The sequence below is a fragment of the Ixodes scapularis genome, unplaced genomic scaffold (assembly GCF_016920785.2).
Source record: "Ixodes scapularis isolate PalLabHiFi unplaced genomic scaffold, ASM1692078v2 PGA_scaffold2__306_contigs__length_199485367, whole genome shotgun sequence".
Taxonomy (NCBI): Eukaryota; Metazoa; Arthropoda; class Arachnida; order Ixodida; family Ixodidae; genus Ixodes; species Ixodes scapularis.
The window spans coordinates 143,778,885-143,795,930 of record NW_024609857.1 but is presented as its reverse complement, the minus strand read 5'-3'; the positions used below and the strand labels follow the sequence as shown (position 1 = coordinate 143,795,930).

The window sequence follows — 17,046 nt, the reverse complement described above, 5'->3', positions numbered from 1 at the left end:
GCAGACGGATGCGGCAGTTGTGCAGACGTCGGCAAATGTCGTAGACACCAAAACATGGTGAAGAGCGCGGTGCAGATGACACTTGCGCCTTATTGCGCCTGGCACACGCCTGCCCCAAACAGTGGTCTGCCGGCCCGCCCCTATCCCACCTATCATTGCGTAGAGGAACATGTGACATCTCGTTCCACGCAACAGCCATGTTTTTGGCAGCCCGAGGTCAATATTGCCAGCCGGAGCTGAAGTTTTAGTTTCGATTTCTTCTCTTGTTTAAAGTGAGAGTTAACCTTATATACCCCATTTTTCTCAAAGCAAATTATGTAGTGCCTTTTATTAGTGCTTTTTAATGTAAAATCACTCATTATCCCGAAATTTTTGGAATTGAGCGGAGTCGCCCTTTAAGAGCTTTCTCTGGGGGGGGAAGACATTCATGTTTTACATACTCGGATGCTCACTGCCGGAGGGGGTTGGTACACGGCAGATGTTTGTCATGGAAGGTAGCACTGTCACTCGTTGTGCCATCCCTCAAATAGCTTCATAACCCTCGGACAAGGCACTTATCCAGTATTCTCCCTGGTAAAATATTTACTTCCATCAGCAATTTTTCACATTTTTTTTCTCGCATTTAGAAGGTTCACCTTGATTGCAAGCATTATGTGTGTATGAGTAGCATCACTTGAAGCCCTAATGTGTGCTGCCTGTTGCCTAGTTCTTGACTACACGTCATCCTTACACTTTTTCAGTCGCAAAAGTAGCAAGCGCATGACTGTATTTTCTTGAGTAGTTGAATAATTCGCACAAAGGACAGATTACCCTACTGTTCAACTTCGAAGAAGGTGATTCTCCGAGCCATCGCGGAAATTTTCGATGACACAAGTATTCGAACCGTTGTGGCTAACCTTTTCTTAAAGGACAACTCTGGTAAAAAACGAAGCCAAAATAAATGACTGTTATCGCTTTAGTGGCACAAAATATGATCACAGCCGACATATTACGTCGGAGTGTAGTTACTTTCCCCGTTAAAACCGATTTTAAAGATGCGGCCAACTGCTCTTTAGCAAGTGGCGAACAGGTTAGCTGTTTGTCGAGCAACATTGACGCAGCATCCTTGCGACGTCGCGCCGCGGTCGTACGGCTGATGTTCAGTGCTGCCATCCATCTAGCGGAGAAGTTTCGGTTTTGCCAGAGACGCTCGAAACCAAATTTTGAGCCGTGATATTTATAAAGCTGCACACAATATCGAAAAGAAAATGATACCTTGCAATTCTGGGACACTGCCTTAGCTAAAAACGGTCGCAATCCCAAATTAAAAAAAATATTGACTGTAGTTGGCTGCCCTTTAAAGGACACATGCAAAGGAAAATTTTTTTTTTTAAACAGGTTGAATGGAAAAGGATTATTATAAAACAAATTTACGACGAAGAAAAAAAAAATGTATAGCTCTATTTACGGCGCAAAATGAATTTGTAGTTGGCGTCCACGGTAGCAGCCGCTGGTCACGTGGTACGCCTGTGCGCCGCCGCACTGTGTCGCTGCCGCCGCTAAGTCACACCGCCGCCAAGTCACACTGCCGCTGCAAGCTGAGTGTTGAGCGACGCCGCTTCAACTTGTTTCTCCACGCCGCCGTCGCTGCCGCCGCGCAAGTTGTCTGCTTTTGGGCGCCGCCGCCGTCATCTGACCGGCGCACAGGTCTATCAAGTCTGCTTGAGCTTTTCTAGGAGTTCCCTATGGGCTCTAAAAGTTACTTATTAATCTTAGTTTTTTGTTACACTTCAAATAAAGATGAATAAGTTACTTTTAGAGGCCATAGGAAGCTTCCGAAAGAGCGCAAGCAACACGTGACAAATATGTACCAGTCACGTGACAAATAGACCACTTTTCCACGGCACCTGTGGGCGCCAACTACAAATTCGTATCGCGCCGTAAATATAGCTCTAAAATCTTTTTTTTTTTGTTGTAAATTTGTTTTATGACTTCCTTTTTCAGCCAGGATGTTTAAAAAAAATGCTTTTTTCCTTTGCATGTCTCCTTTAAGGAGCGTTAAAGGGGCCCTGCAATCATATTTAAACATCTAACTTTTTTGCGGTTTCCACGTCTCTTGGGGTTCGGGCAAGCCAGCGGGCACGGAGAGAGTAACTAAATATCAGTGCGTCATATTTTAACCGGACGACGCGGAAACCTCTTCCACTGACGAGGGCGACCCGCAGTACCGAAAGCGCGCAAAATGTGACGTCTTTGGCCCTGGGCTTACTACTGGTCAGAGGCTGCTAAAAGCTTCTTTTTAGTCGAAATACAAAATATAAGTGGCGTGAATCGTTTCAGTTATTTATAAAAGTAGTTTTTGTTCAGTATTTTAGATAAGAAAAGAAACGAAGGCAGTTCATAAAGTATGGAAACAAATGACCCGTCGACATACCCGCCACCAAGCGGTGGAAAGGCGGCGCATACTAGAAACGAGTACAGTATAGACCACTTACAACGTAACCACTTATAGTGCAGGACTGGGTATAACGCGGCTTTTTTAAACCACCGGGTCGCCTCCCATAGAACTCTATGTAATTACATACCGCTTAAAATGCGGGCGCGCGAAGGGAAATACCGGTTATAGTGCGGTTTTTGGAACAGCCCGGCGATTGCGCCGACTGACCGATGCAGAGAGCACGCTTTTCTGTGCGACACTAGATAACGGCGCGAGCTGCAAGCGGTACTCGTGGGGCAAGGAGGTTGCTCGAAGAAGTGGGGAGAAGCAAAGAGAGAGGCTTCAGTTGCCATAGCGGTGGAGGGACGCACGCACGTGTCGTTCACGTGCGTGCGTCCCTGCGCTGCGTTGGAAACAGCCGCAGCGACAAACCAATCGCAGGTCGAGGAGAAGTGTTCACGCGCGTTGCATGCTGGTCGCGGGCCGGCCGGCCAGCTGCTTCTATCCGCAAACATGGCGTCGGTTTTGATCGTCGACGTAGACGGCGTGACTGAAGCTCATCGTTCCGCGTAAAAGCGCTATCCTTGACTGTGAATTTTCGTTGTGTGTCGCTGTGATAACCCAGCACGTACTAGAAGGGAAGATCCACCTACTCGTGCGGCGATGTTGTGGTGGCACTCTCAAGACGGCAGAAACGCCTGTGTCGTCGTGTTTGTCTACTTTGACTACAGTGGTGCTTTTTAAGCATTTGTCTCCTCGAAGATCGCCCAGATTTCTTATTTGGAGTATTTCATGCCTGTGCTCAAGTTGAAGGTATTACTGGCGCATACCATATAAAGGATGCGAATTTTCACGCATTTTCATTGCCAGAGATAAGTGATTAGGGTTAGCAATCCTGAACGCTCGCAACGTCCGCCCGCAACCCGCGACATTCTTAAAAGGCTGCGCCAGGCAAAAGTCGCTCATTTCTTTCAAAATGTGTGACACACTTGAGAGAGAAGTGTACTAGTCTGGTGAAATAAAGACTTTCCTCAAACTAAGCTTTATTTTTCATCTAACATAAAATAAATTCTTTTACAAAGGTAAGTTGTCTGATGGCATGCATTTTGGCCTGAAAAATTGATGTTTTGGTTATAGCGCGGTACTGCTTATAGTGCGGATTTTCGCGACTTCCACGACATACGTTATATGCGGTCTACACTGTAGTGGGATCAGGCGCCGACACGGAAAGGTCCCGGATGTACGCGGCGGCGCTGCGGTTGTATGGACAGGAGGATCTGACCGGCTCGGAGCGTTCCAAAGGCCTTCGGCGAGAAGCTTTGTCTTGCGCTTTGGCCGTTTCGCGGTATGGCTGCGCAAAGTGGGCTCCCACTCTGAACTGATCTTTACAGCGTGTTTGCTGTCGTTTGTGGCCAATGAAGTGTCATGCCGAATTAGTATTTAATCGCGCAGCAAATGCAGTGAGAGCCACTCTGGCCGCCTGCTGCATACAGCCTATCCAGAACATGCTTTAGTGGCGCCCTCTCACGCCGTCGACACGGTGTGCGGCAGTCGTGAGCGCTCGATAAGCTCAATAGCCCTCCCCTAGTTCACGGCCACTCTCAAGCAACCAAGGACGTCATGAGGAAGGTTATTGTTTGCTTGTTTTTGTAATTTTAATTTGCCTATAGCTTTTAAATAAAGGGAATTTCGAGAAAAGAAAAGTTTCACTAAGTTACTATGTTCAGTGCACTCAGGTTTGGCACAAAATAAAAACCAGTAAAAAAGTCCTTGCAGGGCCCCTTTAAAGAGCGGCTCTGCAATCCTATTTAAGTGTATCTTTTTTGCGGTTTCCACATTTCTTGTGGTTCGGGCAAGCCAGCGGGCACGGAGAGAGTAACTAAATATCAGTGAGTCATATTTTAACCGGGTGACGCAGAAACGTCCTCCTCCTACAGGGGCGCCCTGTGGTACCAAACGCGCGTGGCATGTGACGAAATCGTGACGTTGTCGGTCCTGGTCAGCTCCTGCCTTACGACTGGTCAGAGTCGCTAAAAGCTTTTTTTTAGTCGAAATCCAAAATACAAATGGTACAAACTGTTTCAAGTATTTATGAAAGTAATTGTTATCTAGGAATTTAGGTAAGAGACAAAACAAATGCAGTTTAGAAAGTACAGAAACAAGAAAACATGACCGTTGCTGTGGGTGTCTGTCGCATACTGCAGAAGTAACTCTTCTACCTCGAGGAGCATGCTCTGCTTCCCTTGAAGGTGTGCTTTGTTTACTTCATCTTCCTTAGAACATCTTCTCGGAGGCACCAACGACATACATTTTTCGTCAACTTCATACTTCCATCCAGCGGCTCTTTTGTCGTTTTGTTTAGCAAACAAAACAACCTCGGCTTAAAATGGGCTACGCAGATCACGTACTTGCCCATAGAGGTAGTTGCATACAGAAACTGGCAGGAGATAGAGTTGCTTGCAGGAAGACTGAAACCGTCCAAACGCTCTGTTAGTATGCTCGCTCTGAGCCCAAGATGTTGCATAAATGTGAAAACAACTAATGCAAACATTTGTGTGCCATCTGGATTCCACTGGATAAATTACATCTTGCAAAGCCGTTCTCAGCAACAAATTTCTTTTAAAACTAGGCTTGTAGTGCACACGCATTTGCTGCAAACGTTTGGTTTATCGACTAAAGGGGCTTTCAAACTATTTGATATCAAGGAATTCCTATCTGCCTCGAATGGCAGCGGAGGAGACCTTTCCTGGTCTCGGCGCAGTAAAGCAGTGGAGGAGGGTGCATGCCCCGTAAACAATAATGCACATTCCAGGGGGTGTTTGGTTTATAGACCTTTCAAGCTTTTGCCATATCCTTTGTTCAGCTAGGGTTCCACCATTCGGTAGAGTTCCAGACCACCACCCCTTATGGCACCATTTGTAATTTGAGAAGTCTCTCCACTGAAGGGCGCAAAAAATGAGTGCTTTACCTCTTGAGTTGGTTGTTCAGTGAGTTAGGGGAATGTGGTATGAATTGAGGTTTCAGCTAGAAATGTTTGCAGTGATGGAAGTGCCATTTGACCTTTTGGAGCAGGCCTCGTAGCAGGCAAAATGTTGTTTTGGAGCAGGTAATGGCCCTTTTGGAGCAGGGTCCGGGATATGTTGGCATATTACTTGAAAATGAAATAATGCTGCACTGCTATATAAAGCCAATCTCTATTATTGGAACACAGCGCCTGTCGCCTGTTTAAGACAGGATGTATAAAATTCAACAAAGTAAACACAAAAAAAAAAAAAAAAATTTTAAAATAAAGTTTGCTTTCTCGTCAGATAAAAAAAATACAATTAAATATGTCACACTGAGTTCTGATGGTACAGGATATTTAGTTATATCAGCTTGCACCTCTTTTAATGCATCTGCAGCAGCATCTAACAACCCTCACTGTTGTGGAATATTTTAGTTCAGATTAGAGTTGTCTTTCAGGCAGCAGCTTCAAATAGTGCGGTATCTGATATTCATTTTCGATGTACTGGCGAAGTCACGATCGGATCACGACGAGTTAACCCGTTGAGTGTGCTCCTTGGCATGCACCGACGCGTTGCAGAGAAGCGACACCCGCGGAGCAGACACCGCAGTCGTGCAGTGCTTTGTGCTCCGAAAAGGACGGTGAGGCTTTACCAGCACTACACCCAGAGTTTGGTGCAACTAAACTGTACATCGTTTCAGCTTCGGTGCGAGCGCAGCCGAAGCTACAAGCACGCGCATGGAGCCCGTAACGGTGCCCACACTGCACGAGCCCACGCGAGAGTCGGGAATGCACAGAGCATTGGGCTCGCGCTAGCTTTGTCTTTGCTGGCAGCTAGCGCACGGGAACAGGGCAGGCCAACATTGAAAACATCCACAAGCTCAGCCCTTTCTTTTTTTTTAAATAGGCTGCTCAGTGGGATGGTTCTTCGCTTAGCCTCTGCGGCTTTGGTCTCAGATGTTGCTAACGTTGTTCCTTTCAATGATGATGATGATAATGCGCCCTCGCAGTTTCGGTTTGCGTAACAGTTGCGGCGCGGAAAATACCGCGGTACTGCCACGCGCTCTGATAAGACTTCAATTTTTATTTTTTATTGGTACATCTCATCTCGGCGCAGGCATGGCGCAATTCTTCGGTAAAATGACGATTTGGCGCTACATGTAGCAGGACTGCGTCCTTGGCGCAGTTGGCGCAGCACTTCCATCACTGTGTTTGGGGCTGCTTTATACGGGGTGTTTTTAGGCCCAACGGATTTGTTCTAGAAAGGTCACAAACGCTGCTCTAATGTGGCTTGTGCAGGTGAGATGTACGGCCAGGGGGACACAATATGCAGTACATACACTCTTAGTAATTCAAACTTGAGAAAGTCACAAATTTTGTTTGAATTATCACAAATTCATCTAAATATGTTGCAAGATGAGTTATGATTTGCTATATGGATGGCTACACATACAAAGCAAATATTTGATGATTTCCTCTACACAGGCTTACTAATCATAAAGAGGTATGCCACTCATGGAACATTGGTGAAATTCATAACAAAGTTTATTTATCTCTCAAAAATGTTAATGACTGTTTAGACAGCACATGACACCTCAAAACAAAAGTAATGTTTGTTCATCGAGCAAAAAAGTTGTCTATTGTGAACTATTAAGTAGGGGGACTCGTGAGCAGTGAAAACTGGCGTCGCGCGGCAGTTTCCATAGCAACTTGCGGGGACTCTGTGACATGGACCTATGCCATGCTGGCACGTCACATTGTTTGTGGAAATTGCCATGGAAACTGCCGCGCGGCCACCGTTTTTGTTCATGTGCCCCTTGCTTTAGCCCCGTTGAGCGTGCTTCTTATCGATCACCGGTGCAGCGGTGAGAAGCAACGCCTGCGGAAGCGAGCTCCGCATGTGTTGCTTCTCCGCAGCGCATCGGTGCTCAGAAAGAAGCGGGCTCAACGGGGTCGCGAGAACAAAAAGTATGAATTACACGAAAACGCCGTTCAAATTAAGTGGCAAATGAATAAATTAAAAATGTAGCGGGACAACCCAAATTTTTAAATTCATATTAATTAACCAGAACTACGAAATATCCGAGTTTGAATTATCGCGAGCCCACTTAGGTGGCTATTCGTCACGATGAGTAGGATAATTAACTAAGATTTGCTCAATAACTTTTTTAATTAATGCAAATAAATATATGGCTCTAATTCTAAACTTTTTGAGTGTCATCAGTAAATATCAGAAAGACTTCGAGTGTGTGGGACTGCCGTAGTGTGCTAAAGCTACCTCTCATGCAACAGCCACAATGCTGGCATTGCGAAAACACTGATGATGATGATGATGATAATGATGTGTTCGCACAACAGATTTTTTACCTCCTGAGAAAACCGAGTATTGTAGGTATGTAAGAAGGGAAGACTGGAAGGAGGCAAAGGTGATGTTGAAATGAAAATCCAGGCAAGCATTTGCACAATGGAGTCTCGTGTAGCCGGGTCGATGGGGTCTTCCCTTTTGTGAATGTGTTTGCCACCTTCGGGAGCTCATTGAAACTAAGGCAGGGGAAAGAAGAAAAAAAAGCATCCCACAGCTCGGCACTGCCGACTGTAGTCCTTCTTCAAAAGGAGTGGCACCGGTCGGTACGACGGGATGAAGGATAGTATTCCGCAGGCCGGTCACAGATTCTCTGTGGCTCCCTGCATTTCTCGGGGGATTGGAAGACATTTGCGACGTGGCGCACGCTGCCTCAAGACCTGATGACGTTTCATCCCCTCCTCGGAGGGAAACTCTACCATGCAAATACCATGAGAGATGGAAAATCCGCGCGGGTGCATTTTTGCACGCCCAGCCTTGTGCCTGTTGCATGAGCAGTAACTTTAGTGCACCACAGTGCTTACCACATGCTTTAAGTTTTTCCAAAATTTACTGACTTTGTGGTTTTCAATGACGGTCAGCAAGTTTTTTGTTGAAATCACAAGTTTATCTTTATAAATTAAAAAAGTCATGGGCAAATTTAAGCTAATCACTTAATGTGATGAATAGCCTCCTACCATCGCGCCCCCCTGACCGTATAATCCATTTGTGCAGACTGCACTAGTTTAGCTTTCCTGCCTTTTGTACATGGCTGGGTCAAAGTGACCAGAAGTGAATTTGCTGTTGCCAAGTTTCCCAATAAATCAAGTTGTGCAGGTATCCTTTGTGATTCCCGAAGACTTAAATCTATGGGCGTGAGACTCCAGTTCCCACCCTGGTTGCTAATATACCCGGGGTGTCTAGAGACCGGGAAAACCAGGAATTGTCAGGGAAATTTTAAATACCGGGAAAATTCAGGGAATGGTCTGCGATATTGTCAAAAAGCCAGACCAGTCAGGGAAAATGAGCCGGAAATGCCATTGAGTGCCTTCAGCAAAGCCTTTAGGACTTCGGGGCAGAAAAATTAGCAACAAATTGTGCTTAGAGCGGAGTGCGGGCTCTGCTCACCTTATGTAGAGTATGGTACCCAATGCCAAGGGGCAGCCGACAAATCTAGTCCCAGTCTTGCCTTGCCTTGGATTGGATTAGATTGCATTGAGGGCATGACACTAGGCTAGATCCAGTTAGAGCTACTAGATTTAGTAACAAATGGGAAAGCCGCAGACCCCAATCCAAGCCTTAATTGCCAAAAGTATCCGAAAGTGTGCATCTGGCGGCCATGTTTTCATTGTGTTTCCGTAAGTAGCCTCTTCGCTGACAATGTCGGCGGCAAGAAAGTGCTTGTTTAATCCAGACTGAACAAACCCGAATATTTTGGAATATTGGAAGTTGGATTAAGCTTGGCACAATGACCCTCACAGTGCTCAATGCTCAGTGTCTTGTGTTGTAATGGTGTTACATATTTAACCGCCTGTACAGTGGTCAGGGAATTTCGCCCAAAATTGTGAGGGAAAACCTGAAAAAGTCAGGGAATTTCAAATTAATAATTTGCTAGACACCCTGTATACCTTATTTGTGGCATATACATCTTTCCAAGAAACACTCGACCCCAGGGGCAGCAAACCGGTTTTCCAGCCCAGTCACTGGGTTTGAGGCTAGACTCTTACCGGCGTCTCTTGTAACCCAAACCGAGTGGACTGTGATTTCGATAGGCGCTGCCTGCGTAGGTGCAGTTTCAAACACTGCTGGCGGACAGATTCTCATCTTTTCCCGCTGTATTTTCTGTTTCATGGTGCTTGTATTTTCCCGAGGTCATTGAGAAAGCATTGCATCACATTTGGAAAAAAAAAACAATGAGAAAACCTATAAACAATTTTTGTCCTGTACGCGCGCGACAGAACGAACGCAACTGAAGTGAATAGTCCTAGTTTCCTTTCTTTTTTTTTACGATAAGTTTTGACGGCGCTGTGCGAATCACCGCATGTCAAACGACAAAGCGCTTAGCTGTCGAAAATAATTTACAACAGATGACAGCCGAAAGGCATTCATTTTTCACGCTCACAAATAACGTGTTTACCGATGGACAGGACACCAACATGCAATTTAGCAAGTGTTAACATCCGAACAATATATTGTATGTACCACACGATGCAGCGTTATCTGAAAATAATTTATTTCAGAAAGATCTCAAATAACACAGTCACAGTCGACGACAGTCGCATCTTGACGATCGGAGGGAATCCAAGATGACTTCGTTTTGGGGCACATTTTCGGGAGAGCTTCCTGTTTTCACAACAGCACCAGGGCAAAGGAATGAACACGACTGACCCGTTTCCCACCCCAACTCGGACAACTATTTTTGGAGATGACGGGATTATACGCAGATTATCTCTGGGAGGGGTGAGAACAATGTTCGCAAAATCGCGTCGAAGGCCGTTCGACGTCCTTCACCTCCTTCATTTCCCGTGAATGCCAAGCAGAAAAGCTTGAATGGCGGGCACTTACCAGCCTTATTTATCACAATGAAAGGTAAGACAGAAAGGGTACGCAGCATGCATTAAAAAAAATGAAGTGGAAACTTTCAAAAAGGCCAGAAAACGTTGAATGCAAAACCACAAAGAAGTAGGTAGAGAACCGCGCTGAGCGGGTCTTCAGAGTCCAAGAGAGTGGCAGAACACTTCTAGCTGATAGAGGGCGCAAGAGTCGCACCAGCCGCATCAGCATCAGCAACATGGCGGCGGCCTAGGAGCGTTTTTTGGAAAGGTGTATTGGCGACGTAAGCGATCGAAAGCATTGCTGTGGTCGGCCTGCCACGATTGGCCGAATGCTGACAATGACGTCAGCAAAAGATCTCTCATCGATGGAAATAAGATGAATGGAAGAACCTCAATTTTGAGGCTGTTGGCAGTGCTGCTTTGAGAGCGCTATGATTTTAGGTTTCTACCATGCCCATTACAAACACCATCGAACTTGTTGTTCACAAGGTAGTGACGTCACGAAAGGCAACCGAACGAGGGCGCCACCGAAACATCTCGCCGCTAATAGGGAAGTGAAGGATAATTCCTCCAAGTTTAAAGAGAATATAGACGACCAAAATGTGCCAAACTATATCGTTGAAAATATCTTTTTAAAGATATTGTGCCTGTCAATAACTTACTAAAGAAACCCTAGTTTAATTCTAGTTTATTTTGCTGGCATGTTTGTACTCGTATATGTTTTTTTCCTGAACATCTTTATAAGGCAATGAAGATGACATTGGCCACTGCAGAGTGAGAGCTCTTGCACAAGTGCCTGCTGCAACTCATTTCCGGATTTTGAGGAATAAGCATTCAATGGCATATTCTCATATTGCAGAAAAACCCACATGGGCCTTCCTTTCAAATATTCGACAAAGAAGGCCACAAAAATAATAGTACTGTAAAATTCCGAGAGATAGCCCACCTAACATGAAGAGCAAATCGGGTGAAAATATGGGGTGGGCTAACTTTCAATGTACAATCAAGAAAAGTTTTAAAAATTGATATTTTAAGGTTGTGTCCCTTCCGGCAACGAAGCAAAGATATCTGTACTTCCCAGTCAGCAATGTTCGCGTATATCCTACCATAGCTAACAGCCGCATTTACGCCGAGGCCATCACTGATCCCTGTACTACGATTAGTAAGAATGGGCTATCTTTCGGTGTTTAAAAAAAATATAGCAAACCAAGCCAAAAATAAGGTTGGGCTATCTTTCGGGGGTGGGGCATCTCTCGGGATTTTACGGTAGTCTAGTCTCATAACAGATTTTTCTGATGCTCTTTTGAACTTGTTCAATGGGCCTTGAAATAAGATCTTGACAGTATTATGGGAGCATTATTAGTTATTCTATATTAAGTAAGAACATGTGTAACCGTTGATAAGCTCTAAGAAATAGCTTGGTCTGACTTTCTTATCTGCCATCTTCCAATGTGGAGTGCTACTGTGCTTTTGTCGTTTGGGTACCATGTTTGAATGTTCAACCAGTGGTCCCCACATTCTGTTTGCTTTAGAGTGACCTATACAGGTCTGTTATAACTTGTTTTTTAACTTTCCTGCAATAACCTTCAGTTTTTGGAGCTAACGTGTACAGCAGGGGTGGCCAAGCTGCGGCTCACGAGCCACAGCGGCTCTTCGCGTGTTAAAGTGCGGCTCGCGGATCGCTCCCTTCCTTCTCCCTCCCCCCTCCCTCCCTCCCTCCTGCCCCGCCTCCCTCCCGGTCACACGAGCACTTCTCCAAGAAAGAGAAATGGAATGCGTTTTAAATCGAAACAGGTTGCGGTTAGGCGGTCTTGTGGTACTGCTTCCTTACGTACAGTTGGACTGTTTTTGACTGGGATAGATTGAAAGTAGTTTGAGTTTCGTTCATTGCTCTAGCCCAGGGGTTCTCAAACTGGGTTCTGGGGAACACAGGGGTTCCACGAGCTGGTCTCATGGGTTCCGTGAACACCCAAATTGCAACCCCCTCCCCTCACCCCCCCCCCTACGCCGCAGGCTGCACGGCAGGACCATGCAAAGCGCTTACATATGAATTTGTACTGACATTGCGATTGATATGGTGGGGATATATGGGAAGCAACACAAGCAAAATTGCCTACAATTGTGCATCTGTTGCTTCTCGGTCGGCAAATATGGAGGGGGGGAGGGTTCCGCGGCAGTCTTTGAGGCTTCCTGGGGTTCCGTCAGACCAAAAAGTTTTGAGAACCCCTGCTCTAAACAGTTGGCCCTCCCCCATCCGCGGCTCCCTGAAGTTCCGTGGTTTTGTTTGCGGCTCTTAGGCCGGTTCAGCCTGGCCACCCCTGGTGTATAGGAAAGATGCGAACAAGGCAGGCCATATATTTCATATTTTTGCAAACTCTGCTTATGTGCCTGTAATTATTAGTTGCATGAAAACATTTTCTCCGTGTGCATTATTATTGTTTCTTAACCAATTTTGTTCTCTAGCCATGCTTATGTACACTACTTTTTTTTTTACTTTGTTTAGTTCTGTTGTGTAAATTATACTTTTTTACTTGGTTGTGCTTATTGAAATGGGAATGAATTCAACGGTAAATTTAATTTGCCCTCTGTTCTGGTTCCAGCATTCTCAGGGGGCCCTCATATACCATGACCATTTGGGGCTTGGGAGTCCAGTCAAGTTCAGAAAGTTAGTTTTGTCTACCACAGTTTGACCAAAATTTACTAATGTGAGATAGTAATTTATCCTTTTCATAAATTTGCTCCACATTGGGGTTTTTCTCTACCTCAGATTAGTGTCTAACACTAGTGCGATGCACTAGTGATAGTCTTACGAGTACATTTGATTTGTCATTTTGAGAAGCGATGGGAGACAAAATTGGGGAAACGTTTTAAAAGCTTCGTGACTCTAAATTCGAAATGTAAGAATCCATCTACCTGCACTATATATTCATTAATATATTCCCAGTTGTCTACCTTAATTTCTACTAAAGTGACCGACGACTTTCAACCTTGAACATTACTGAATGGTAACTTACTAATGCCACTGGCATCTGCAAACGGAGAGGTTACTCGCTTTGCTCATGATAATATGCACCTTGAGGCTTGCACTATCTGAAGTAAGAGCTAGGGTTAATTAAAACAAAACTAAAAAAAAAAAAAGGTCTATTGCCATTTTTTCTTAACTTAGCTCCTCCCTCAGTTCATCAAAGTAAAGTTTATTGGACTCTAAAATACTGTTTGCTGAAACAGTTTTTGTTATAACGATCACCTCTCATTTAAATTAACAAAAATAGGGTAGGGTGCCTCAATGTTCCTCTGTTTAGGATGCCAGGAGACACTTCCAAGTGCTCCCGAGCAAAAAGAAGAACCAAAGGTGTTGCAACAAAAATGGCTCGACGTCGGCGCCCTTAGCAAAGCGCACACAAAGGCACCCGGGATAGGGTAGGGTGCCTTTATGTGTGCCTTTGCTTAGGGTGATGACATCTAATCAATTTGCTCAAGACTCTTTTTTTTTTTTTTTTCGAGAGTGTGTGAAAGCACGTCTGTTAGCACAAGTTTTCGGCATCGACTGTGCTATGGCGGCATTTGTTACTGGCACCCTCATCGGATTTTCCCCACGAGCATGTGCTGTTGGCATCGGGTATGGTGCTGCAAAGAACGGCGTCACCCTAAACGAAAGGACATTGAGGCATTCTAAAGTGGGCGACAGGTCAAGAACCCATTAGAAGCTCCCCTTCCAGCACGCGCTCGTTGTTTTCCACCGCGCTTTGGTTGCGCGTGCAACGAAGTACCATCAAAAGGCGGGAAGGTTGTGCCGGAGGCGAAGCCTCCGTCGGGTTTTCGACCCGTCCCCGACCGTATGACTGGGCAGCTTCTGGACTACACCGTTTCCTCGTTGAACTCATTCCCATTGCCTCGGGCGCCCCCTGGTGGTGCGAGGTGTTTCTATTTTGTTGCGTTCTGCTTGTTTCTTGTCCCGTGTTTGTTTCTAAAAGCTGGGCTTCCCTCCTCCCCCAAGAGTGGTGGTGCCCTGTCTCTCCAGTGCTACCTGTGCGGCAAGCTGGGGCACATCTCGCGAGACTGCCCCAGCAGCGAGAGGGATGACCGCAAGTGCTACAACTGCGGCCATCTGGGACACATCAGCCGAGACTGCCCTGAGGCCGGCGGCAACGATACTGTCGCCGACGTCTGTTATCGGTGAGGCCCTGCGTTTGGATTGGCTCGGTTGACACACTCACACCTGTCACGCGGGCGCTCTCGACTGTCAATGGCTCAACGACAGTTTACCCCCTCGCAATCGACTGCACTTAAACGCCGGTGTCGAATCTCGTCAAGTTGTTAAAGGCCGACGTATACACTTCGCGCTTTCCACTTTTGCCTTGCTCCTTTTTCCCTATGTCTTCTCCACTTTTTACATTGCTCTAACTTGGCTCCCGTCGCAGCTTAGGAGAGGGGAGCGCTAACAGGATTACCTTCCCTGCAGAAAACAGTTTGTACGTCAGCCTTTAAGTGTGTCTCACGTGCACAAGGGCAATCGAGCTGTGCCATTTGAGTTGTTTCGATAAGTTTCCGCTTGCCTGCACCTCGCTGCACGCGCACTCTTCCAAAAACGAACCCGTTTTTGGAAGAGTTTTTGTTTTCATCTGGCAACCATGACAAACCAGTAGGGCTTAGCATATATTGTAATATATTCCACGTCTCTGAATCTGCTTTGAGCTCTGCTGCATCGTTTGGTTGGTTTTAGTGGCCTTTTGGAGCGTAATACTGAAGGCGACCGAGCGTAATTTTTTTCTGGGTGCATGTGTTAAGAAGTGAAAAACTGCTTTGTAGAAATGTGCCTGGTCATGGCTCTCATTTTATTATCATGCTTGGTTACGTGGACTCTTACCAGCCAGTTTCATTATGCGGCTGCTGCCACAATGCATCGAGGGATCTTTAGTCTCTGCGAGCACGACAACCTTGCTGCGAATTCGTGCGAGCAGAGCACGAGCCGGTACAAGCTGTCTCATGCACTACCTACCTCCTGTGAACTGAAGTTATGGCGGTGTTGCGCTTGCATGGAACGCTGAGTGACATGGTCTATAGTGACCTTTTGTCCCTATGGAGATCTAGTGCATACTTGGGCTCTTTCGCCGCGTGACTTTTAACCCTTAAAGTGCCTTGGACGAGCTGAGCTGGTTAAAAATGCCATGGACGAACAAGCTCAGCTAGTCCAATGGTTTTTCCGGTAGCCCTCAATACCACGGACGAGCTAGATTCGTTCGAGTAGTTTGCGGCGCTGATCATATAGATGGCAGCACTCCTTTTAGTTGGTGCCTTTTTTTTCCGCCGCCGCTGATTTTTGCGTAATAAACTTTTAAAATTTTATCTGTTATACAATAATAAATAAAAATAATAATAATAATAAATGCTAATAAAACTATATAGCATTTTTAGGTTGCTTTTTTTAAGAAAAAGTGGTACTTAAGGGGTTAATGGGCGGGACGGGAACAAGAAGAGTCCAAAGTAGGGAATTAAAACAGATCGCGGATATTCTCCAGCGCCAAACATTTTGCCAAGCCTTACATGAAAAGCATGTTTTTTGGGCCGTACGGTGCCTGTTCCTTCTCCCCCGGAGCAAGGGGTTTAAAGCAACAAGCTGTCGTTCACTTTGGGTACCTACGCTATTTGTGATAAATGGTGTGTGCACCCAAAATGTGATTTGGGCTCTGCACATCAGCAATGGTGACAGTGCTGTTTCCTTGGACGCGAAAAAGTGCTTGGGTGCATTAATCTAAAACTCTTTATCGATTAAAGGCCACGAGCGCATGACCTGTAAGTTTAAGCCCTGCTAGGATGCTTTTGCAGAACGAGCCCTTGTGCTAAAAAAGCACCTCTCAAAGCAAGGAGCACAGGCTAGATTACACTTGTAACCTTTACTGTTTTACTAGCATAAAGGTGACTGTGTGTACCCATTTGGGGATGCACATCCCCTTGTGTCTCCAAAAAGGGGACACACAGTCCACATTTTGTTTGCCATTATGAAAGTGAGGTGAAGGGAGAAGGACGGCCATGTTTGCATTTTCCCTTGAGCAAATCGCCCTCATTTTCCTGCCTGCTGCCCGTTAGATTAGTTTTTCTTTAGAGTCTATGGTTAGCGGGTTCATATTTTGTCCGCAACATCTTACAAAATGTGAGCTTGGCCCGAGGATTCCGAAACCAGAATTAGGTTTTTATCCTTTGCCGCAAAAAATGCGCGTTACACTACCCAACCCCAGCTTCAGGGTTGAGCTGAACTCGTGCTGTGCGCCATTGTAGATACTTTATTCTTCCACGTAAACTTACAATCGAGGTGCCAAATACAGTAATAATACAAGCTGACCCATATCGTTTCTCCTTTTTTTATCTCCAGAGGTGCAAATTATACTTGTTCTACTTTGCTTTTTCTGGCCCAATATAATATTTTTGATATCCGTTCCTGCGAAGTTAAACAGAAATAGTACTCTTGACCATTTTGAACAAAGCGAATGGTGGACTTTTTTAACAAGGTCAGCTTCTGAACTTGAACCACTATCACCTGTAGCACCCAAGTTGTTTGCCCATTGGCATAGTCTTCCTGCATAGAAGTATATGAAAGGATATCTGATTGACTGTGTTCCAATTCTTACTCTAGTAGATCCGAATCACTCCCGCGGGCGATATCGTGTGACGACACAGATGGGGCGACGCAGGACATTGCTACTTTTTTTTAATATCAAGGTGCAAAACCTTG

At 45.5% G+C, this 17,046-nt stretch overlaps 1 protein-coding gene across 1 annotated transcript in view; it reads left to right on the top strand.

Annotated features, from left to right (window-relative positions):
• LOC115312841 (cellular nucleic acid-binding protein) overlaps nucleotides 1–17,046 on the top strand; it is a 42,893-nt gene that overhangs the window by 22,540 nt on the left and 3,307 nt on the right. The window contains exon 5 of the mRNA XM_029971775.4: nucleotides 14,314–14,492. Within this exon, the coding sequence (XP_029827635.2) occupies nucleotides 14,314–14,492 (179 nt within the window). The remainder of the gene's footprint in view (nucleotides 1–14,313; nucleotides 14,493–17,046) is intronic.